This window comes from Sarcophilus harrisii, chromosome 2, assembly GCF_902635505.1.
Source record: "Sarcophilus harrisii chromosome 2, mSarHar1.11, whole genome shotgun sequence".
NCBI classification, from domain to species: domain Eukaryota; kingdom Metazoa; phylum Chordata; class Mammalia; order Dasyuromorphia; family Dasyuridae; genus Sarcophilus; species Sarcophilus harrisii.
The window spans coordinates 216,950,653-216,976,119 of NC_045427.1; the positions used below are offsets into that span (position 1 = coordinate 216,950,653).

The 25,467-nt window shown below is 37.6% G+C and overlaps 1 protein-coding gene across 3 annotated transcripts in view; it reads left to right on the plus strand.

Annotated features, from left to right (window-relative positions):
• The window catches only part of ADCY3 (adenylate cyclase 3), a 110,026-nt gene that overhangs the window by 11,305 nt on the left and 73,254 nt on the right, over positions 1-25,467 (plus strand). For all 3 annotated transcript variants that reach the window (XM_031951449.1, XM_031951450.1, XM_031951451.1), the window contains one exon: positions 23,692-23,841. In XM_031951449.1, coding sequence (XP_031807309.1) covers positions 23,692-23,841 — 150 coding nt within the window. The remainder of the gene's footprint in view (positions 1-23,691; positions 23,842-25,467) is intronic.

Here is a 25,467-nt window from a genome sequence, read left to right on the forward strand (position 1 = left end):
GGAACATCAGCAACTGGAGTGGGGAAGCATCAGGAAAGGCTTCCTATGAGAGGTGAGCCTTGAAAGAAGTGAATGAGTCTAAAGTTAAAGCATGAGGAAGGACATTCGAGACATGGGGAACAATTTATCCAAAGGTGTGATGATGGAAGAAAGCATGTCATGGCTAGGGCTGTGCTGGAGCCAGCTCAAGCCAATTGTTCAGTTTTCAGCATGAACATTTAAACTTCTGAAACTGGCAAAGGCTATAAATCATTTTTTGATTTATTGTTTTGTTGATTGTCTAGATTTTTAAAGAAAATGTTATTAATGCAGATTAAACTTAATAATGTGTTGGTATACTTTGTTTTTTGTAGAGCTGGTTATTAAATATTTACCATCACATCCCTGCATGTAAACAGTAGAGCAAGTAGCCTTTCTAGCTAGCTGTAAAGTTCATGAAGAGAATAATATATAATAAGCCTGGAAAGGACAGTTTGTGAAGGGCTTTAAATGTCAAACAGGACTTTATATTTGATCCTAGAGATATTATGAAACCATTGGAACTTCTTGAGTAGGGGAATGATATGGTCAGGCCTGTCTTTAGTAAGGTCACTTTCCAGCTGTATGGAGGATGGATTGGAGGGAGAGCTTTGAGGTAGTAAGATCATTTAAAAGGCTGTTGGAGTAAAGTCCATGTGAGAGGTAAGGAATTAGCTTTGTAACTGGAGAGGATATGGATGCAAGAAACATAAAGAACTGAAAAGGCTTGATACCTGATTGGACTGGGGAGTGTGTGTGTGTGTGTGTGTGTGTGTGTGTGTGTATGTGTGTGTTTTAGGAAGACTGAGACAGATGAGTTAGGGAAGACTTTGAATTTGTAAACCTCAGTGACTATAAGGATAAGGCCATCAATAAAAATAAGGAAGGTAGGGAGAAGGATGGCTATAATGAGCTCTATTTTAGACATGTTGAATTTGAGGTGACTGCAGAGCATCCAACCGGAAATGTCTAATAAGAAATTGTTGAGTAAGACTTTAGCTCAAGAGAGAGACTAAGGTTAGATAAAGAGATCTGGAAGTCATTTGTATAGAGATGGGAATTGGACCTATTGGAGTTGATGAGATGCTCAAAAGAAAGGAGGGTTAAAAAAAATAGGGCTTTGATAGGGGCAGAGAAGTGTCCCATTACTTAATAGACAGGAGATGGATAAACTAACAATGGCCCCCGAGAAAGAGGGATAAGACAGATGGGGAGGAAAGAAGAAAGGATAAAAACACTGACACAAATCCAGGGAGAAGTGAATGGTCAACAGTGTCCAACATTGCAGAAAAGTCAAGAATGGGAATTGAGAAAAGATAATCATATTTCTTTTTCTCCTTCTCTCCTTCCCTCCTTTCCTCCCTCTCTCCCTCCCTCCCTCCTTCCTTCCCTTCCTTTCCTTCCTTCCTTCCTTTCCTTCCTTCCTTCCTTCTCCCCTCCCTCCCTCCCTTCCTTCCTTCCTTTTTTCCTTTCTTGAGGCATTGAGGTCAAGGGACTTGCACAGGGTCACATAGCACAAAAGTATTAAGTGTCTCAGGTTGAATTTGAACTCAGGTCCTCCTGATTTCAGGCCTGGTGTTCTATCCACTGTACCATTTAGCTATCCAATCACATTTCTTAATGAAGACAACATTGTCGGTTCTGGAGACAGCAATTTCAGCTGAGGGATGAGGTCAGAAGTAAAATTGCAAAATTGTGTAGTTGGTTGGATTTGCTGATCTCTCGGGATTCTTACAACTCAAAATGATTCACCTCATGAAGCCGGGAACATTCCCCTGGATTCACAAGAAGGGAAGCTGAGGCACTGAGGAACAAGCTGAGGGCTCCCATTCAGCAGTGGAAGAAAGAATGAGAGCTGAGAGTCAGCATTCCCTAACTGGCATTAGTTTATTAGACATTTTCTCATCCCTTAAAGAAACTAATATGACCCCATGGAATTTGATAAGTGGAGGAAAAGGTCTGTAAATATTATAGTCTTGGAACCTGCAGAGATCTTTCTTTTATTGTGCTACCTTCTTCTTTCAGAGCAGGAAGATTGTTTCTAGCTCATCTAATCCAGCCCTATCTTCTTAAACATTACTCCCCTTCATATACTCTGGTCCAGCTACACTGGCCTTCTCTTTGTTACTTATACATGACACTCTTGCCTTTACATTGGCTGAACTCTTTGCTTGGAATTCTCTCCCTTCTTACCTCTATTTCTTGGAATCTCTGGGTTCCTTCATAGCTCAATTCAGGTACCTCTTTGTGCATGAGGATTTTTCTGTTTTCTTCTATCCCAACCTTATCTCCAGCTGCTAGTCCCCTTCTCTCCAAAGTTACCATATACCAGCTTTATATGTATTTTGTGTATTCTACCTTTTCCTTCAGGTAAGTTCCTTCAGAGTAGGTAGGGACTGTTTCATTTGTCTTTTTATTCTCAGAATCTAATACAGAATCTAGCAATAGTAGGTATTTAGTTAGTGATTGATTCATTGACTTATTGAATTTGAGGGCCAAGTTATTGTATTGAGAAATGACAAATATAGCGTCTATACCAAGGATTAGGGAAAAAAATCAGGCTATGTGTAGGTTGAGATTTATTGTGGCAATCTAACAAGGATGACAGAAGAAGCTCCTAAGGTAAGCCTATGTTCAGAGCCACTTCTCTCTTTTAGGGCTTTTCTTGAAAAACATAATCAATAGATAATTAACTCTATGTCCAAGACATGCAAGCTTACACCTATAGATGAGATCAGTCATTACCACACCTTGTAATTGTAGCTAAGAACCTCTCAGCTTTGGAATATGTGTTTTTAGGAATCAAATTTAGCATAAAATGTGTTGAATTAGGAATTTTTTCCTGAAATAATCATCCTAAACTTTGAATTTTGGAAGTAATTTACTGAGATTACTCGCTATATGTCCTAGGAAACAGCCCCTTAAAATAGAGTCAATTTAATTGTTTTCTTGGATTCATAAAGACAGTTTGGTGCAGGTGGAAAGGAAGCTTGATTTGGAGTTAGAAGACCTAATTTGGATGAATGGATGAATCAACAAGTATTTATTAAATGCCTATTATGTGTCAGTCTCAAAAATGAAACAGTCCCTATTCTCAAAATTCCACGAATGGCCTGAATCACTATTGATTGTAAATTGAGTTTGTAAGGCACCTTGATATTAAAAAAGTGATTAAATAAATAGAATGCTGGGCCTGGTGCAGGAATATTTGAGCTCAAATTTAGCTCTGTCCACCTCAGTTTTCTCTATTATAAAATAGGAATAATAACCTACCTACCATGCAGGGTTATTGCAAGGTAGGTGCTGTTGTTATTTCTATTTTACAGCAGAGGAAACTGAGGTTTGTAGTTGTGAGAATCAAATGAAAGAATATTTTTAAAAGCCTTTAGCACAATACCTGGCACACAGTAGGCATCATATAAATGCTTATTCCTTTTTCTTCTCCTCCATTTCTCCCTTCCTCTCCATCCTAGTTGCAGGAATACAAATGTTCCAGTCATTAGAAAAGACATATTTCCCATTATAATTTAATAAATCGGCATTCTGGTTTTAAATTAGTCTCTCATGAATTTGGTTATAATGATTCAATCACCCAGAGCCTGTTCAACCTTGGATGCCCTGACTAAATTGAGGTCACAAACCTTCCAACACTGAGGACCAGACTCTTACTGATGGTGTTTCCACTAAGGCACAACCCTGATGTAAAGAGTTAGCTGGCTTAAAACTGACTTTAAAATTTCTTGAAATTTCTTAGAGCTTTCTCTTTCCCCCAGCATTCTCTAATACATATACACACATATGTTTGCATAAATATGCATATGTGTATATGCTGTGTGTATATATGTATATCTACTCACCAAATGTCTATAGGGTCATGTAGAGTTGGACGTGAGTCAACAATATACACAGGGTCATGGGTCTAGAACTGTCAGAGAATTCTCAGAGGCCATTTAGTCTAAACCCTCATTTTATAGATAAGGATCCTGAGCCCCAGATCCAGACATTTTTTGCCCCAAGTGATAACAGATACAGTAAAAGGCAGAGCTGGATTCACACCCAGGTTCTGTGTCAGCATTCCACTGCCCACATGGGTGCCTGTTATATCTCACCCTATCAACATCTCCCTAGTACAAAATAAACTTTTCGTGGCCAATAACTGTCATTTTAGCTTTTGTATTTTCAGCAGCCTGGCACACAGTTTGTATTTAATTATGTTTTTGAATGAATTCATATTGATCCATCTAGAACTTCCTTGTGAACTATAGCACAATCCTAGGAGTATTTCTAAAAGTTCAGTATTTAATTCAATCTAGCTAAGTTATTTCTTTGTATTTGTTGGGGATGGGAGGGGCATGGAAAATGTTGGAATTTATTAAGGAAAAAAAAGGAAATTTTATTAAGAAATAGATTTTTTTAAAAAATGAATTTTTGTCGACATTAAGGAGATGGGGGACAAATCCCCTTTATTACAAAGCATAGATTGTGGATTCCATGTATCAATGTGATATCATAGGGGTATCTTTGGATGGGGGAGATTATGAAGAATTGAAAGATTTAGGGAATGGGGGAAGGGGGAAATCTGAGGAAGAATTGTCATTTAATTTCTCTGAGCCTCAGTTTCCTCCTCTATAAAATGGGGATAAAAATACCATTCTCTGAGAGAGTTTTGTAAAAGTCAAGGGAGATAAATATAAGGTTTAAACCTTAAAATTCTGTAAATGAAAACTACAATTATTATTCTAGTTATCCAAAGCTTCATATAGGAAGGACTGACTTTTTGATAGATAACTGTAGTAACATATTATTATTTTTGTATTTTTTAACCAGACATTTGATCTCAATATTGCAAGAACCTTCCAATGACATTGGTTTTTGATTCTGAGGCCCTGTCTAGACCAAGATAATTTTCCTGACATTTATGAAGCAGTTTAAAGTTTGCAAAATTCTTTATAGGAATTAGCTCATTTGATCCTCCTTAACCATGGAGTGTACATGGCAAAGTTGAAGGGTTAATGAATGGGGCCAGGAATCCTAGGTAGAAAGGTAATTCATAACCAAGGAAAGCAATGTAGCTGAGAATATGTAACTGTCTAAAGTCTAACTCAACTACTAAATTGTATGACAAGGAGAAAATACTATGAATTCAATGATCAAATTAATAATAGGCCTATTGGAGGCCCGTAATTCAATTTTGGGCCCCTAAAATCCATTGTCTACTCCATAAACATACCAAGAATAGTTTTTATTGGTAATTTTTTAAAGTCATAACTTGATTATCTTTCTTACAGAGTCCCAGAACCTCATGCAATGAGTGATCTAATTCACATCTGAATAAAAATTATTTTTATGTTATACTCAAAATGTGGCCATCCTGTCTTTGCAAACCTTACTTCAGCAAGCCTCTTTTTCCCTTTTCTCCCCATTTTGTCTGTACCTTCTCCCATTCATCCATCCACATCCTTGTTCTCGTCCTTCTAATTTACCTTCTCACTCCCTTAGCTACTCTGAAATGTGTACATATGATTATATATAATAATCTTACTACTTAAACCTACTGCTTGTAATGTGTGCACATGATTATACATAATGTAATCATTCATATGGCATCACTGGGGAACAAGTTATTCCATTTGTATTTTGTAAACACTGCTCACTAATCACTCAGATTAGCTCCATGAATAATTTCCCCAGCATAAATCTTGCCTAAAATTCATTGGTATCTTTGAATGCATAGGAAGAGTACCTACTAAAGATGAAAATAAAGTGCTTGTTCAACAAACATTTTTCTGAGCACCAGCTATGGTATGACAGAGAGTGTGCTAATAGCTGTAGAAGATAGAAAAGAGTATAAGGCTTTAAGTTGATTCTTGTAGTAAACTTTGAAACACCCAGGTGGTATCAAAGGAATGGAGTCAGGAAAAATTAAGTATGAATCTTTTTTTCCAGACACTTAATAACTGTATGATGCTGAGCAAGTCACTTATAATCTGTCACCTTTAGTTTTCTCATCTGTAAAATGGGTATATTGATAGCAGCTACCTCCCAAGGTTGTTGTGAGAATTAAATAATACATGCAAAGTACTTTGCATATTTTTTTCTTGACAATTTTTTGTGGACTGCCAGATAAGCTCGATCCTTGTACAATGAATAAAAAAAAATTAAGCATCTTGTTTCCAAGGCTTATAGTAAATGAATTTAATGATCAGGTTGCCATATTGATACATGTTGGGATAGAAATGAATAGAGTTCATTTCCCTAGAGTTATGAATATGTATGAGAGAATGTGCAAGTACAAACCCAGAAGGAATGATTTGAAGTCTACTGTAACTTTTATTAACCAGATGAATTCTCCTAGCTGTCTGTCCTGATAAGGAAGAGAATGGGTATCGCCAGTATCTTGGAGGAAAAGTCTAACTGCTGAGTTATATATTTTCTATTTATCCTGACATCCTGTGATCTATTAGTTATTTCTTTAATGTACTTCTTTCTCCCTTAATCATTCACTATCACATCCCCTTTTACTCACCCTGACTATAATCTACTCCCTACCTATACTCATTTACATGTTCTCTCTCTCCATCATCTACCAAGTCATCCATGTTAACTACCCTTTGGGAGTGTATATCTAAAAGGAAGCATATGTAATGATGTCTCATTAATCTGGCATCATTGAGGAATTAGCTATTCCATATACTGTAATTGAATTTCTTCTTTTAATTGAACCTGTGATTGACAGTGGACTATTATGAATATTCTGTACCAAAACAGGTTGGTACCTTCTCTCCTTAAAGAGTTCTCTGTATCATTGACAGGGTTACTTGCCCAGGCTCATACTGCTAACATTTGAACCCAGTTCTTCTTAATTCTGATGCCGGCCCTCTGTCCATTGCACCACACTGCCTCTCATTTATTGTCGACCTCCTTCTTTCCTCAGAAGAATCAGGCTATATGATGTGAACTCCTCTCCTCCATCCTTTTCAACTTTTCAATTTCATTTCTCACTCTTAAGTGAATTTTCCACACAACTGAAGCTTAGTCATTTAAGTGCCTAAACTTTTATCTTAATGGGGTTCTTTCTCAAATGTATAACACACCTCCTTCCCTCTTTGCCTTCTTAAATGAATGAGACTGACTGACCACCATGGAACCTTCCTTGATGGCTCTGGTCTTACTTATGATTAGTCATTGGACGGGGCTAAAATACAGTGATACCCCAGGGATTCCTTTGAGACATAAATACTATTTGTTCCTTCTCTTAATGACCCTGTCCAGCTTTTTGAATCTTCCTGTTTTGCTTTCTATTTATTCTTTTTTTCTTTGTATCTTCCTTCAAAGTCAGTCTGACTTCTCTACTGTCTGTGAGGATCTGCCTCCAGGAAGTTCTGTCCCATTTTCTAATTTGTTGTTTGGAATTGGCTGTGAGCTTGAAACTATGTGAAAAAGCTTTCTAGAAATGTGGAAGAGATTATGGAGGCCATTGAGTCTAGACCCTTCATTTTATAGATGAGGAAATTGGTCCATAGAAGTCAAACAGGTGGTAGGTATTCACACAGGTCTTAAATATGCAAACTCAGATAGTCTTAACTCTTAGGCCAGGGTTTTCACTGTATTGCACATACTGCCTCTGTATGAAGTAAGAGCTACTATTTCCGTGACGTAGAGTCTTTGTGCCATCTATTTTCACTGTTCAAGGCTTTTTTCTTGACTATGTTCCAGGTTGTTAAGGTATAGTAAATGTGTGTGAGGTTCTAGGAGTTGAAAATGGGTATGGAAGAAGGAAATCAAGAAGCATATCCAGTGTTACTTAATATCCTAGCATAAAAATTCTATTTTGCATATTAACCTGCAGTTTATAAAGATCTTTCTGATAACATTATCTCATTGGTGGCAAGTAATGTAGATTTAGCGTCAGGAGAGACTAAAGTTGAAATCTTGTCTCTGATATTGAATGAGCTGTGAGGTCCAGGGCAAGTCACTTAATATGCCTGAGTTATAGTTTCCCCATCTGTAAAATGGGTATAGTAGCATCTTTTGTACTTATATCATCACAGAACTATTGTGAGGATCTCAGGAACATAGATGTGGAACTGGAAGGAACCTTAGAGCTCATTTAGTCCCTTCCCTGGATAGGGGGTAGGGGAGTTAGATGAGGTAGTGAAGTGCTGGGCTTGGAGGCTGGAAGATTTCTTCCTGAGTTCAAATCTGGCCTTAGACACTTACCAGCTGTGTGACTCTGGGCAAGACACTTAACTCTCTTTGCTTCAGTTTCCTCATCTGTAAAATGAGCTGGGAAAGGAAATGGCAAAACTCTCTGGTATCTTTGTCAAAAAAACCAGCCAAACCTAAATAAGGTAATAAAAAATCTGACATGATTGAAAAATGACTAAACAAACAAACAAAAAGTCCTTCCCCTGTATTTTACAATTGAGGAAATTAACAGTCAGAGAGATTAAGTGACCTGAAGTCATTCAGGCAGTAAGTAACAGGCTTAGGATTTAAACTAGATCCTCTGCCTCTAATTCCAGCTCTCTTTATCTATGATGCCATATTTTGACTCATCCAGTTTAAATTTCTATTTAAAATCCTTCTACTTCAATATTGTTTTAAAAGGTTCTATTCTGGTAGAAGCTTGGACAACTGACAGCTGAACTCTGCTAAAGCAGTGTGTCAGAAAGAAACTTCTCAAAGCTGTGAGGGTTGTCAAGGAAACCATTGTACAGACAATCCTCTGCATGTCAGCGGTTAATGAAGACCCTAATGTTCTCTCCTTCTCAAATGATCACAGTTTTGTTTGAAGCCAGGGCATTCAGATAGATCACTGTGGTCGTAAACCAAGGCACCTGTAAGCAGGGATCGGTTGATAGCAGTATTCCCTGATCATAGGGAAAATATCAGGATTACATACCAAGTCCCTCAACCTTTGAAACAGTCACATCTGGGAGGAAATGGGAAGGATTCCTGCCTTCTCAGGGATAACTCTCTTACAACAGGAAGCCATCACTGAGTTAATATTTCCAAGTTTGGAGGAGCCTCAGCAGCTATCCAACATATTCCCCCCAAATTAACTTCCATTGCAACCAACCAAAAGTGGTCATCTAGTCTTTGATTTAAGATCTTGGGTGTTTTCTATGACCAAGGCCTCAGGCAAGTTATAACACAGCCTAGCATGATATGCTTTTCTAGGAACACACGTGAGATGGGAACTCAAAGAGAAAGATTCAAGAAAAGTCACCAAGTGTCCAAAAGTCTGACTGGTGTGATGTGAAGAGGGTTTTCCATTTTGCTCAATTCTATAGTCATCGTGTAGGGACTATTTTGGAAACAAGCCCAGAAGTTCTGGGTCTCCCTGCTTTTTGTCTGTTGACTCCAGATATTCTCAGAGTGAAGAGAAAGACTGATACCTTCTGTTGGTGATGTTGGCAGCATCTGCTGCTTTTTTTCCACAGCTCAGCTGCCCAGTCTCTCTTATGGTTATAGGAAGCACCCAAGGGGGAAAAACAAAAACAAATCAGCCGCTTGTAAACCCAAAACATGAAGTGCTGCCTGAGCCTATGATGTGGCAAGTACATTTTTAAATGTTAAGATAAGGTTGGAGCTCACAGACATTAAAATTAAAAACCATGCTCCACTGGGCTCTGCATTTGTCCATTTTTTTCTTTCAAGGAGTTCCTGGATTGGTCTTTGTCTCAGTGTGGTGTCACAGGGGCAGTGATGCCTCAGGAGAGCCTGTCTTGCTGTCATGGGCCCTAGGGAGACCCCACTGGGGCAATTCCAATTGAAATAGATAACAGCAGAAGCTAATTTCAAATGTGTCAACATTCTCTTTTAAATACAAACAAACAAAGGACTAAAGGATGTCCTAAGAAATGATGGCAAAGTCAAATCTGACAAGACTTAATACTTTTGCCTCCCCTGGCTACAGTTTAGGATTAAAGATTTAGTGCTAGAAAGGACTTTAGAGATAATCTTGTCCAATCCCCTTATTTTGTGGATAAGGATATCAAATAGGGTTAAATGACTTGCCCAGGGTCACATAGCTAGGAAGTGTTAAGTGTTAAGTGTCAAGATCAGATTTGAACTCAGGTCCTCCTGACTTCAGGGCTGGTGCTCTAAGGATATATTTTTTAAAAGATGAAATGTTCTTTTTTTTTTTCAATGAACAAAACTATTTCCTCTTCCTATCCCCTTCACCTTCCTTCCAAGTCCCCATTGAAAAAAAATCCAAAACAAAAGCTTTCTAATGAGGCATAGTTAAGCAAAACACATTTTCCTATTAGCCATGCCCATTAATATTGTCTACTTCTACAGTATGTATTTATCTCTTGTCTTTCAGAGAATGCTTTATCACCTGTCCTCTGTAATAGTAATTTATTGTGGCATTGATCAGCATTCTAAAAACTTTAAAAATTGTTTGATTTTACATTGTTGCTATTATCATATAAATTATCTTCCTGAATCTGTTCCTTTCACCTGTATCAGTTCATATAAGCTTTTTCAGGTTTCTCAGAACCCATCCTTTCTCATTAATTTTTACGACACGATAGTTTTCCATTGCATTTACATGCCATAATTTGTTCAGCTATTTTCTGATTGACAAGCACTCCTTTCTTGCCTCTACCAAAAAAAAAAAAAAAAAATGCTGCTACAGCCTAGATGAAGAAACAGATCTAGATTGAAATGATTTGCCCAGAATAAAATAAATGTTAGTGGCGGCATTTGAACCCATAACCTCTGATTCCACATACAGCGCACTCTTTCCATTGTACCATAAAAGCTTACTGCTCCTTGTATTCAAGATTTTTAATCCAGTTCTAACTAGCCCAATATCAAGTGAGGTTGGGGGGATTTGGGGTAATGTGAATTTAGATCAGTGGTTCTCAAAGTATGGTCTAGAGAATCCTGGGGATCTCTGAAATCCTTTTAGAGGGTCTACAAATTCAAAAATAGTTTTTATTTCCAATATGATAAATGTCTATAAATATAATCCAGATAAACAAAACCGCTTTGGAGAGATCCTCAATAATTTTTAATAGGATAAAGATACTGAAAACAAAAGTTTGAGAACCACTGATTTAGATGAAGGTTTGATGTAGCTATAATTCACAGCCTGTTATGGCATTGAATTATCCCAGCTAGCACCTTCTATCTTTTCATGAAATATGTAATAATAAGCAGCCAGATGCTGCAGTGATTAGAGTGCTGAGTTCAAAATTGCTTTAGACTGTTTAGTTGTGCAATTGTATGCAAGTAAGTTATCCTCTTTGCCTCATTTTCTCCTTCTGTAAAATAATAGCTCTTAGCTCTTGGGGTTGTTGTAAGGATCAAATGAGAGAATATTTGTAAAGCATTCTACAAACCTCAAGGCACTATTTGAATGTCGTAGTTGCCCTTGTTAGAGAAGAAACAGTTGAACTAGGATTCAGGAGACCCGACTTCCAGTCCTGGTTTTGGCACTAATCTGCCACAAGACATTGAACAACTCACCAGGTCTGATACCTCATCAATGAAATCGGGGATTGAGAAAATGATTCACTAAGTTTTCTTTCAACTGTGTCCATGATTTTGAAAACCAAAGAATAGCTCTTTTGTCATTATTGTGGTTCAATTGTTTTTAGTCCTGACTCTTCATGAACCTATTTGGGGTTTTCTTGGCAAAGATACTAGAAGGGTTTGCCATTTCCTTCTCTAGCTCATTTTGTAGATGAGGAAACTGAAGCAAAAGCGACTAAGTAGTTTGGCCAGAGTCACACGCTTCCTTACTCCAAGCCTGGGCTCTATCCACTGTGTCATCTAAGTTGCCCTAAAGAACAGCTGTACACATGGAAATCTATAAAGGTGGTTCTGTGAAGATTTGAAATATATAGTGTCTAAAAAAATTCTCTCAAGCAAGACCCTAGTCCTTTGGATAGAATCATATGGAGGGACAGCCAGAGATACTCAATGCCCAGGTTATAGGTATTGCCCTCTCCCTGCCCAGAGCCTCCATTTGGGCCTCTTCTCTTGGTATAATGTCCCACACTTGCCACGGGCCTTTCATCATTGTTACCCTTTGACCTGGGTACTGCCCTTAAGGGACTTCCATGGGACCATTCAGTCTGATAACTATCCTGATTTGCTTTTCCTTGCTTGTTGATTGATGGGTGCCACTTAAACTAATTGCCTTTTTGTGGATTTTTAACTTTTAACTTTTTGAAAAGCACTTACAGTCTTCTATTTCATCTGAGTCTCCTAGGAACCCCAATGAGATAGATGCTATGGATTATCTCCATTTTACAGATGAGGAAAGTAAATGACAGTGTCAGAAGCAGGGTTAAAATCTTATCTTTTTTATTCCAATTCCAGCACTGTCTGGGCAACTAAATTTTATTTGAACACTGGCTCTGGAGCACAGAAGATCTGAATTCAAATGTAGCCTTGAACACTTACTGTGTAAGAGTAACTGTATGACTCTGGGCTAGTCACTTAATAGTGTTTGCCTCAGTTTCCTTATGTAAAAAATGAGCTAGAGAAGGAAACAGCAAACCACTCTGGTATCTTTGCTAAGAAAACCTCACATGGGGTCATGAGGAGTCTGAAGTAACTATAGCAAAATAACTAGTACTCTACTCATCAGGTAAGATGTCTTTCAAAAGTCTGGGCCCATATCTCAGTTTAATTTATGTGCTTTCTAGAAACAATTCCTTAATCCAAAGGAATGATTCCACTGGATGACATTTCAGGTACTCTAGCAAGTTCAAATCAGACTGCCCAGGTACTTTCCTTCTCTGTTTCTGTGGAAGGAAGGCAGGTCTCATTCTCTGTGTTCTGTGAGAAATCAGATTCAGCTCTGAAGGTATCATCTCCCCTGGCCCTTCCTGCCACACTGTTCCTCTGAGTCTTTTTTTTTTTCATTTTCCAAAACATCTAAACAAGTTTTAATGAAGAGATGCTACAGTGTACCTTCCCCAGGGCAGTAGAAAAGAAGGTAGTTGAGTTCCTTAAGACAAGAGGACCTGGAATTAGACAGGGTGGCTTCCTTTCTATTTCACCAGGGAACCCAGATTGAGGGAATGTTGCAATGTAGTCATTTTATATTGTAAGAGTAATTGTTAAACTCTGTTTAGACATGGCATTATATTTATATAAGTGGAACCTCCAGGATGGAATCAATAACGAGGAGTTATGTCGGTTAGTCCTCTGTCTCTAGGCAAAACTGCTATTAAGTTATCCCTGATGGGCATCTATTCCATTTTAAAAAAATCACTAGGGAAAAAGAGTCCAATATTTTATCAACTAATAGCTCTACAATTATAGAATTTATTTGTATGTGTTTTTTATTGTAATAAGTTTATTTATTTTTAATACACATCACTTTATGAATCATGTCGGGAGAGAAAAATCAGAGCAAAAGGGGAAAACCGTGGGAGATTTAAAAAAAATAGAAAAAAGAAGTGAACACAGCATGGATTGATTTATATTCAGTCACCTTAGTTCTTTTTCTGACTACAGATGGCATTTTCTGTCCAATGTCTATTGGGATTGCTTTGGATCACTGAACCACTGAGAAGAACCAAATTTTTCATAGTTGATTGTTACGCATTTGTGCTGTGATTGTGTACAATGTATTCCTGGTTCTGCTTGATTCTTTCCAGGTCTTTCTAAAACCAGCTTGTTCATCATTTTTTTAGAACAATAATAATCTATTACTTTTATATACCATCACTTGTTCAGCTATTTCCCAATTGATGGATATCTGCTCATTTTCCAATTCTTTGTTACCACAAAAAGAGTTGCTGTAAACATTTTTGCACATGTGGGTCCTTTTCCCTCTTTTATAATTTTTTTGGGATACAGGTTCAGTAGAGACACTGCTGAATCAAAGGGTATGTACAGTTTTATAGCCCTTTGGGCATAGTCCCAAATTGCTCTCCAGAATAGTCGGATCTATTCACAGTTCCACCAAAAATGTATTAGTGTCCTAGTTTTCTCACATCCCCTCTGATATTTAAATTTACCTTTCCTGTCATGTTATCCAATCTGAGAGGTGTAAGGTGGCACCTCAGACTTGTTTTAATTTGCATTTCTCTAATCAGTAGTGATTTGGAGCATTTTTATATAACTATAGATGACTTTGTCTTCTGAAAATTGTCTGTTCATATCTTTTGTCCATTTATCAATTGGGGAATGACTACAATTATAGAATTTAAAGTTGGAAGGGAATCATTTTTATGATAAACTATGTTTCAAACAACTCAAGATCTTTGGCATAATAAGTACTTAAGAATTTAGACAATCTCCCACACAACACAGGCATCCTCATAGCAAAATTCCTGACAGGTAGTCATTCAATGTCTTTGATATGTTCAAGAATGGGGAGCTCATTATTTCCTTAGGCAGCCCATTCCACTTTTAGTTAGCTCTAATTGTTCCTTAGATTGAGTAGAAATCATTTTTCTGTAGCTTCCACCTCTTAGTACCAGTCGGAGCTACATTTATTTTCATGACTCCATTTAGGATTTTCTTGGCAGAAATACTGAAGTGGTTTGCCATTTCCTTCCCTAGCTCATTTTACAGATTAGAAACTGAGGCAAATAGGGCTAAGGGATTTGCCCAGAGTCATGTAGTTACTAAGTGTCTGAGGCTGGATTTGAACTCAGGTCCTCCTGATACCTGATCTAATTCTCTATCTACTGAGCCATCCAACTATCCCTGGAGTTACACAGAAAGAGTCAGTTTTTTGCACAAGGTTTAATAACATTTCAGAATTGAGACAAACTTAGAAAACATTATTTTTGTTCAGGGATAGACTGGATCATCACTTGAGTGCCGCTGTGACAGAGTGGATCCCATGCTGGACTTAAGTTGGGAAGACTTCTGCCTCTGATACTTACTAGTCATGTGACCATAAACAAGTCATTTGATATTTCTGAGTCTCAATTTTCTGATCTGAAAAATAGGGGTAGTAATGTGATCATTGCTTGTCTCACTAGTTTGTTTTGAGGCTCAAATATGAATTTATATAAAGTGCTTTCCAAACCTTAAACATCAAGGATGTTAGAGAAGGGATTCCTGCATTGGCTGGGAAGTTGAACAGAGATTTAGTCCCGTTCAAAATATGATTCTTGGATTTTGTTTCTTTAAAAGTGAAGGAGGCTAATAGTTGCACTTTTTGTACGAACCTATGAATTTACCAAATCCCTGAAGTGGCCACTCAACTGGGACATATTAGCAATTCCCTAGTAACATGTTCATCATCATCTTAGCTGTCATTTATACAGTGCTTTACAATTTGCAAAAAATCTTACATACTTTATCCCATCTGGTCTTCGCAATAACCCTGAGATGAAAGTGCTATTTTTCTTCCTCTTCTTCTTCTTCTTTTTTTTTTTTTTAAACAAATGAGAAAAGTGATGGAAACCTGAGTTAAATGACTTGTTCAGGGTCGCACAGCTAATATGTGACAGAAATAGGATTTGAACTCAGGTCCACCCATCACCAAAGCTAGTCCTCTATTATATCAGACTGCAAGAAAAATAACTTTTTAATCTTTTTAAACTTAAAAATAATAACTATGATTCCTTGAGAAATAAGAAAAAATTTTCATGGAATTTTTTGTTTATGAATTTAAGAATGGATAGCTCTCATCCATAACAATACCATATAATTCTTGTGGCCAAAATTATTTGGATTATTAAAAAATTTTTCATATCAGGTAACTGGTAAATTCTCAAGATGGAACCCAAATGAACATTTTATGAACACATGAAGATTCAGAGTAGTAAAGCAAAAGAGAGCTAGACCTCGTTTTCCTCATCTGTAAAATAATGCGGTTGGTACCTTTCAAATCCATGTCTTTTGATCTGCCCTCTTCCCCCTCTCCCATTTTGCTAATGGAGAAACTGAATATAGAGAAATTAAGGTGACTGAGCTAATGTCATAGTAAGTGTTTGTGGCTAGATTTGAATCTCAACTCTTAAGTTTAGTGCTTTATCCTCTTATTATTCCATGTCTCATACATAGATAAGAAAATATAAAGTAATTTAAATCTAGTCTCAATCCTTTATTATCTGTGTGTACTCGGTCAAGTCACTCAACCCTTCCTAGTTTCTTCATCTGTAAAATGGGGATCATAGCAGTACCTATCTCCCAGGGTTGTTGTGAGGATTAAATGAGGAAATAATTATAAAGTACTTAGCACAGTGCTTGATCCATCATATAAATCCTTATTCCCTCTGCTTCCCCTATTTTGAGAGAAGAGCATTAACAACCAAAATAATTAAGACAAGTTTAGGGAAGGTGGTCCCTAAGTTGATTCTTGAAACCTTTAGAGATGAATATGAGGGAGTACATTCTAGGCACAGGGAGAAACTTGTGTGAATGTACAGAGAGAAATAGATGGAGGATGGAACATGAGTTTGGGAACCACTTTATATCAGTTCTGCAGGAAAGTTGGATGAATGAAGGGAAATAATGTGGGGGGAAGAAAAAGTCTGGAAAGACAGGTGGGAGCAATGGAAGATTTCGAATGCCAGTCTGAAGAATTTCTGTTATCTCCTAGAGTTGATGAAATTCTATTCCATTCGAGCAACAGATATTATGAAATATCAGCTGCTTTCTTACTGATCCACAAACTTTGGCTCTGAGCATTTTCTCTGACTATCCCCTATGTCTAGACTGTTTTCCTCCTAATTTCTATTTTGTTAAAGGAATTAATTCCTTTAAGTTCCCAATAAAATCTCATTTTCTCTCTTTCCTTCCTGAGGTAATTGGGGTTAAGTGACTTCAGAGTTACACAGCTAGGAAGTATTAAGTGTCTGAGATTTGAACCCAGGTCCTCCTGACTTCAGGGGTAGTACTCTATCGACTGCACCACTTAGCTGCCCCTAAAATCCCATTTTCTAAAGGAAGTATTTTCCAACCCCTCTTAATTCTAGTGCCTTCCCTTTCTTATTTGCTTCTTACTTATCTTACATGTAACTTGTTTGTACATGTTTGCTTATTATCTCCCTTATTAGACTGTGAGCTTCTTGAGGACAGGGACTCTTTCAATTCTCTTGTATCCCTAGCACTTATCACAGTTCCTAGAACAGAGTAGGTGCTGCTGGGAGGAAGAGAGAAGGATACTAAATGGCACTTCAATAGAACGTGGCATATGAGCTGAGCATTAAAATGAAGCTAGGAATTCTAAGAGGCAGAGGTGAAGAGAAATATTCATTGCAGAGAGGGTTCACAGCTTACACAAAAATGGAGACAGGATAGGAAGGTCAAGTTCAGGGTATAGCTAATACGTCAGATTAATGTGATTATAGGGTGTGTGAAGGCGAGTGGTACAAAATATTTGGAAAGATAGGTGGAAGCTAGATTGAAAAAGGCTTGAAATGTTAGAATGAGGAGTTTGTGTTTTATCCTAAGGCAACAGAAAGTTAATGAAGATTTTTGTGCAGAAGAGTGACCTGTGGTTTGTTTGTTTTTTCCCAACAAAAAAATTATCATTGATTTATTTTTTTAACATTCTCTTTTTAAAAATTGAGTTCCAGATTTTCTCTCTTCCTCCAGCCCATCCCTTACAAATTTCCATATTATCCATATTGAAAAAAAAGCAAGAAAAACAGTAGAAAAATTATACTTCACCTTGAACTCAGAATTAATTAATTTTCTGGAAATGGATAGCATTTTTCATCAAGTCCTTTGGATCATTGTTCTGGTCAGAGTAGCTAAGTCTTTCACAATTGATTATAGCTTTTTTGTGTGTGGAAAAAGCTGCTTTAAATATTTTTGTATACATTAAGTTCTTTTCCTTTTCCTTTGATCTTTTTGGAATACAGACCTAGTGGTGGCCTTGTTGGACTAAAGGGTATGCACAGTTTTATAACTCTTTGAGTAGAGTTCCAAATTCTTTTCCAGAATGGTGAGACCAGTTCACAACTCAATCAACAGGGCATTAGTATCTCTACTTTTCTTTTCTTTCTTTCTTTTTTTTGGCTGAGGCAGTTGGAGTTAAAGTAACTTGTCCAGGGTCGCACAGCTGGGAAGTGTTGTGTCTGAGGTCAAATTTGAACTCAGATCCTCCTGATTTCAGGGCTGGTGCTCTATCCACTGTGCCACCTAGTTGCCCCAGTATCCCTGCTTTTCAACATTCCCTCCAGCATTTGTCATTTTCCTTTTCTGTCATGTTGGCTACTCTGATAGGTGTGAGGTAGTATGAGTTGGTACTTCAGAGTTGTTTTAATTTGCATTTATTTCTCTAATCATTAGTGCTTTAGAGCATTTAACCCATATGACTAGAGGTACTTTTGGTTTCTTCTTCTGAAGAAGACCATTTATTGATTCTGTCAATTAATCAATTAGTCGTATGTCAATTAGTTTCTAATTTTATAAAATTGACTTAGTTCCCTTCCTATTTGAGAAACTACGTCTTTATGAGAGAAATTTGTTGTAAAAATTCTTTCCCCCTTTCTTGCTTTCCTTCTAATTTTGGCTACATTTGGTTTTGTTTGTCCAATCTCTTTTTAATTTGATGTAATCAAATTATTCATTATATTTCCTATGATCTTCTCAGTCTTTGTTCGTAAACTTCTTCTTTGTTCATAAACTTTCCCCTTATCTTTAGATCTGACAAGTAAAATTTTAATAAGTGCTCTCATCAATCAGCTATTACTATTCAGTTCTAAGGTCCTAGATTTCAAATCTTTGTATGTCTTCATAAATCTTGTTGCTGTGATTACATATAGACTGAACAAAGGGATAAAGGGATGCATAATATATTCTAGAGGCTTTGAGAAGACCAATTTTCACCATCTAATGGCTTTGAGATCCATAATCCATTGAACCAAGTGGCAAATAAAAATTTAGCTCTATATTCTTAGTTAAGTATGTATCTCTCCTTGTTTTTCTTTGTTTTATTCTCAAGCTTTAGCCACTTAGACTTAAAAGCAAGCATTAAAGAAAAGAGATTCCTCTGCAACAGCATAGAGCTTTGCATGTAGGCAGCCTTTAATGAATGTTTGTTTAATTGAATTGAGAGAGCTGCCACAAAACAAGCGAACTAAAGCTTTCAGTAAGGTTGGAATACATGATCTCAGAGTTACTTTGAACTTAAAAATCCTATGTGAGTATATCCTAATGTACTAGCAATTTGAACATTAGTTATTTGATTTCTCAAACCTCAAGACATTAAAAGAGAATAGGGAAAGTATAATTGAAAGGGCAGTAGGTTTGCATTTGTGGGTAAGTTAATGGATATCCACATCTGGAAAAATTCCAGCTACTGTGTTGCCCTGTAGAACAGGACCAGAGACACCCCGTTTAGAATCACCTGCATCAGGTTAGAGCTGCCCATTTTAGACTAATAGCCAGAATCAGAATCACCTGGTCCAGACACTTCTGGCCTGGAGCCAAGTATGTGCTGTACTCCCATCCATTCAATTAACATTTCTACATATAGGATTTCTAAACTATAAAACCCAGCCATAGTCACTCTCGTTATCCTGTTTTTTATCTCCAATGGTTAGCTAAACATGTGGGCATCTTATTGATTCCTCAAATTCGACTTGCCTAAAATATAACTCTTTTACTCTAAAAAATCTCTTCTTCAAAATTTCCTATTTTTGTTTGGAAATACAGCATCTTTTCACCCAGGATCACTAATCAGAGTTATCCTTGGCCTTCCTTTTTCTTCACTCCCTCCATTCATATCTAATTAGATGCCAAGTCTTGCTGATTCTCCCTCTTCTGGCTATCTTCTTCTTATATTCACATTGCCATTGTAGTTGAGAACAAATCACTTATCACTTGAACTATTACAATAATCTCCTAATAGTTTCCCTCTTTCTAGCTTGTCCCTTCTCTAATTTTTCCTCCATTTCACTGCCAAAATCCTTTTTTTTAAACAATAGCTTTTTATTTTCAAAATGCATGCAAAAATAATCTTCAACATTCACCCTTGTAAACCTTGTGTTCCAAACTTTTTTCCCCTCCTTTCCCCCTCTCCTCCTCCCCTAGACAGCAAGTAATCCACTATACATTAAACATGTATAATTCTTCTATACATATTTTCACATTTATCATGCTGCACAAGAACAAATCAGATGAAAAAGGGAAAAAATGAGAAAGAAAACAAAAAACAAGCAAACAACAGCAAAAAAAAAAAAGTGAAAATACTATGTTGTGATCCACATTCAGTGCCACAGGATTCTTTCTTAGTGTAGATGGCTCTCTCCATCGCAAGACTATTAGAACCGGCCTGAATCACCTCATTGTTGAAAAGAGCCACGTCCATCGGAATTGATCACCATATAATCTTTACAGAATGTTTCTAAGGCACAGATCAAACCCACCCTTATTAAAACTCTTCAGTGGTTCTCTATTACATCTGTCACATATCTTCTTTAGTGAGGAAATGGAGGCAGGAGAGATGAAGCCCAAGCTCCCACAATGAGTTACTGGCAGGGCTGAGACTCCTATCTCAGTTTGCTAATTCCCTGGCTGGGACTCTTTCCATTCCACTGAGAGTGGAGACCTAGAGACCTTTGACTGCTGCTGACTGAACCAAATATGGCATTTGAATTTGAGACCACTGGCTTGTGTTGCTTTCAATCTTAAATTTTCAGTTTTTTGCTTTCTTCTGGCACTAAAGAAGCCTAGGGAAAATAACCTTAGGGCAAAACACTATTGCAGTGATTTTTTTCCTTGCCTGAATTTTCTCCCCTAAGGCCATATGCCTGTGGTTTTCCCTTCCTCCTTACTTAAGGGATGTGCCCATGAAACTACATTCACAGGCCAACCTAATGATGCAGGAAGCCTTTACTAGAGGATCCTGATCCGTCCCATAAGCATCCAAAGGCATCAGGGCTTTATAGAATCCACAATAGCATCATCTTGGTCCTTCTCAGAAGCATGAACTACAGAACTGCTCCAGCACCTAGTATTGCAGAGGGTAGTAGGTCCTCCAGCTCCAGGTCCAGTGCCTTGGCTACTGTGCCGCAGAAGGGGAATGCTTAACAACTTCTAAACAGTGATAATTTGCCCCATGGGGTTCTGCCTTCGAGTTGTCATAAGTCAAGGGAATAGGTTGGTGCTGGAGGTATGGCCAGGCACTGTCCTGGGTACTGGAAATACACATACAAAGGACATCCTGATGTACCTAGGACACCCATATATACAAAGTATATACTGAATAAATATAAAAAGAATGACTATAAGGCGGCTTGGGAACAGATTTACTAGCATTTGAGGGGATTGGTAAAACTTCATGTGCAAGGTAATGGTTCAGTTTTGTTTTGAAGGATTCTCTCAGGAAGGAGTACATGGGTGACAACCAGTGCAAAGGCTCAGATATGGGAGATGGGAATTTCAGGTCAAAGGAACAGAGAAAACACCTGTCGGACTAGATTAGTGAATGTCAGAGGGGGAATAATGTCCAACAAAGCTGGATGGGGAGATGGCTTTAAAAGCTTAAGAGGCTTATTGTTAGCGGCAACATTGGGAGCCACTGGAATTCATTGAGTAGGGACAGCCTTGCTCTTGAGGAAGATCACTTTGACAGTTAGGAGCAGAAAAAGGCTTGAGTCAGGGAGACCAAAACACTACCAGTACATCATATCATTTGATCCTTATGACAACCCAGAAAGACAGAAGTGTCATTATTACCCTCCATTCAACTGGTGGGGAAGTAAGACCAGAGAGCTAGAAAAAGGCAGGTCTTTTGATTCCAGCTCCACTACTGTATGTTACTTCTTTGTAGTGATTCAAATTTCAGTTAATCAACAAGTATTTATTAACCACCTACTTTGTGCCAGGCACTGGTGATTTTCACTTATTTTTTGTTTTGTCATGTTTTACTAGACATAAGAGTTCACTGACGACTCTAGGAACTCCCAGTGAGGACATTTCCTCTAGGAATGAGATTAGCCCTTGTTTTACAACTTTGGGACTTACTTAAGGGCCCTTAGTGATCAGGATTGCATTTAGTTATATGGCAGAGATGAGACTTGAACACAAGTCTTTTAACTCTGAGGCTGGAAACTATTTACTATGTCACACTACCTCTTCACTCTACTGACTCAAAAACAAAAATTAAACTATCACTGTTTTTCAGTAGCTTTTGATTTATGGGGGAAACAGGGACATAGTTAAGCATTTACTATATACAGAATATCCTAGTGTAGTTTTAAGTTCAACTTCAAAAATATAAATTCTACAAACTTGCAAAAACATTATTTGAAGATTTAATCATTTAAGCTTCTTTTAGGCTTATTTGAAGTTTTGTGAATTTTAAATAATAAAATTTTAATTTTTGTTTCAATCCCTCTTAAGATTAGGATAACAAAGATAGTCCTTTCAAGAATTCAGCAGCAGCTGATGAAAGTTTTTACAAACTTTGAAAATCAACTAGAGTACATGATACTCATGATGATTGCTATATTGAATTTAATGTTAATAAGAATGAGATCAATATTTAAAAATTCTAAATAATTGATTTTCCAGTGTTTTTTAATGTTTCTAATATTTATACTTTTGAAATTGTTAAATCTTGAAAATGAACTAGGACTTTTGGGACCCACTGTATGGTAAATATTTGTTGTTGTTCAATCATTTTAGTCATGTTCAACTCTTCATGACCTCATTTGGGATTTTCTTGGCAGTGATCCTAGAATGAGTTTCCATTTCCTTTGACAGATAAAAAAACCAAGATAAACAGGACTAAATGACTTAACCAAAGTCACATAGCTAGGAAATGTCTGAGACTGAATTTGAACTCAGCTCTACCTGATGCAGGCCCATAGCTCTATCAGCTGCCTACCCAGCTGCCCAAAGTAAATATATGTACACACAAAGTAAATACAAGCTCATTTAGTTGGGAGAGGAAAGGATGGGAGGAGGTGGTAAAAATCAAGAAAGATCTCATGTAGAAAATGGTATTTGAACTGAGTATTGTAGTTAGGGGCCTGAAGTCAGGAAGACCAGAATTCAGATCTGCTTTGGGCACTTAATAGATATGTGATTCTTGGCAATCCACTTTACCTCTGTTTGCCTCATTTTCCTCAACAGTAAAAAGGGAATAATAATAGCCCCTACTTTGCAGATTTGCTGTGAAGATCAAATGAGGTGGTATTTGTAAAGTGCTTAGCATAGTGTCTGACACATAATGGGTGCCATACATATGCTAGCTTATTATTATTTCAGGCATAGGATACAACCTATGGAAAGGCTCAGAGAAAAAAGATGGCATGCCATGAACGGGGAAAAATCTTCTAGTCTGGCCAGACCATAGAGTGCATATAAGGGAATAAAGTATAATAAGCCCGAAAAGCTATCTTGGAGCTGGGTTATAAAGAGCTTTAAATGTCAACTAGAGGGATTTTTGTTCAATATTAGAGACAATAAGAAAGAATGACATAATCAGATATGTTTTAGAAATATCTCTTTTACAGTTTTGTCAAGAATGGATAAGATTAGAATGAATTGCAGGCAAGGATAGCAATTAAGGGGCTCTTGAAATAGTCTGGGGCAGAGATGAAAGAAATGGAGGATTCCATTGTATTCCATTTATAGATCAGGTTCAGAGATATTTCTAGGATTCAGGGTGTCATAGCTACCTGAAGATCCCACAACCCCTCATCAACTTCTTTCAATTCCTTTTCTTTCCCCTTCTTCCCCCTCACGCTTGACTCTTGTCTTCTCCCTGGTACACAGATCCTGGCCAATGTTATCATCTACCTGTGCTCCATCATCGTGGGCATTATGTCCTACTACATGGCTGACCGCAAGCATAGGAAGGCCTTCCTCGAAGCCCGCCAGTCCCTTGAAGTGAAGATCAACTTGGAGGAGCAGAGCCAGCAGCAGGTACATCTAATGCTTTGGGGATACCAACCTAAGCATCTTACAGAATTTTAGTCCTAGGACAAAGTGAGAATGGATTGAGATAAATGGAGGGTGGGAACCCTGTATGGGCTCTTGGGGATAAGAGTTGACCTGATTGATTATAGGTCAGCTAGTCTACAAATGTTTTCAGAGTATTTCAGCAGCATTGAATCTCATACCAAGTTCTCTAATACCTCTTTTTCTCCTCAACTGCCTTTCACTATTTCTTGAGTTACTACTTTTGATCTGCTCTCACAGGATACTCCGGTGTTATATAAATAAACTTATGTGCAAAACCAGAGGGGTCAAGTTAGCAACTGCAAGCTGGCCACAAAACTCCAGAGTACATAAAATAAATAAAAATACAATATAACATAGCTGATGTTGATGTGTGGTTTTCCAAGTCAATATGCAACCCAAAGATCCATTTCCATTTGAGTTTGACATCTCTGAGCTAAACCATTGTTACATCTCCATTTGTCCAGGAGATGGAATGTTTGTTGCTGAGGTCATTTGGGCTTTTTTGGCCTCGTTATTATATGGATCATTGGAAAAATTAAACTTCTCCAAGTAATGATGAGTCATGGTCAATGTCTGCTTTTGCATATTCACCACTTTTCAAAATTCACAGTTGGTTCAGACAGGTCTGATTGGAGCTTCTGGAGACACATGCAGTATTTTGTCTTCATTTTCATTCTTCTAATTTGATATTGATTTTTTCCTAACCAGTCTGTGCTCAGATGACCAAATCTCCAGTGACTTCCATGTTGGCAGCCGGACATTTCCTGTTGAGTCAGTTTTATTTCTTTGCCTTGTTGCTCAGGGCTCACAACAATAAGCCTCTTCTTATTCACTTCAGTTTTGAGTTGTCTGTATCCTACAAGCCTTATTTTCCAACATAGTTTTCCCTATCCTCACTTCACACTCCTACATTGCTTTGTATTGATTAGATGGCTTGCTTTTTAATTCTTTGTATCCATACTTTCTCCCCTACAATTTAAAAAAAATTCTTATTGATGTATCTTTATTATTTATCTATCTATCTACACATACATATATTTGATTCAATACATCCTTCTTCATGACTTTCCTTAGTCAGCTATATGATGGTAGTGGAAGGTGAAAGAAAGGAGGAAAGAGAAAAGGAACCAGGAAATCTCAGAGGCATGAGGGACTCACAAATCCCTTAGGATCATGGCTTTCTGATCTCAGTAGCTGCTCTGGCCTGATGTGAGTAACAGCATTTATTAAAGCAGTAACTGGCCAGAATGAGAATGCAGGGAAAGATATAAAAGCAGCCTTATAATGATTAAAATGGAACACATGGCCAATGCTATTGCAGTCAACAGACTGACAAAGTTTTGGTTTAATGACCAAACTCCCTTGTGGGAGGAGTCCCAATCGGATGGTTGGCCAATGGAGTGAAGGGTACTGCATCAGTGGAGGCTTGCCACCTGGGATCTAAACTCTATCTCAAAGGGGAAGCTTTTTGAGGACCATTATGGGATTGGCTCATTTGCTTGTCAACTTCTACCAGATCTGTCTAATGACTTGGAAGGGGACTAATGCATAATTTGTAAGCCTGAGGCCTGGTTATTTGTGGCTGAT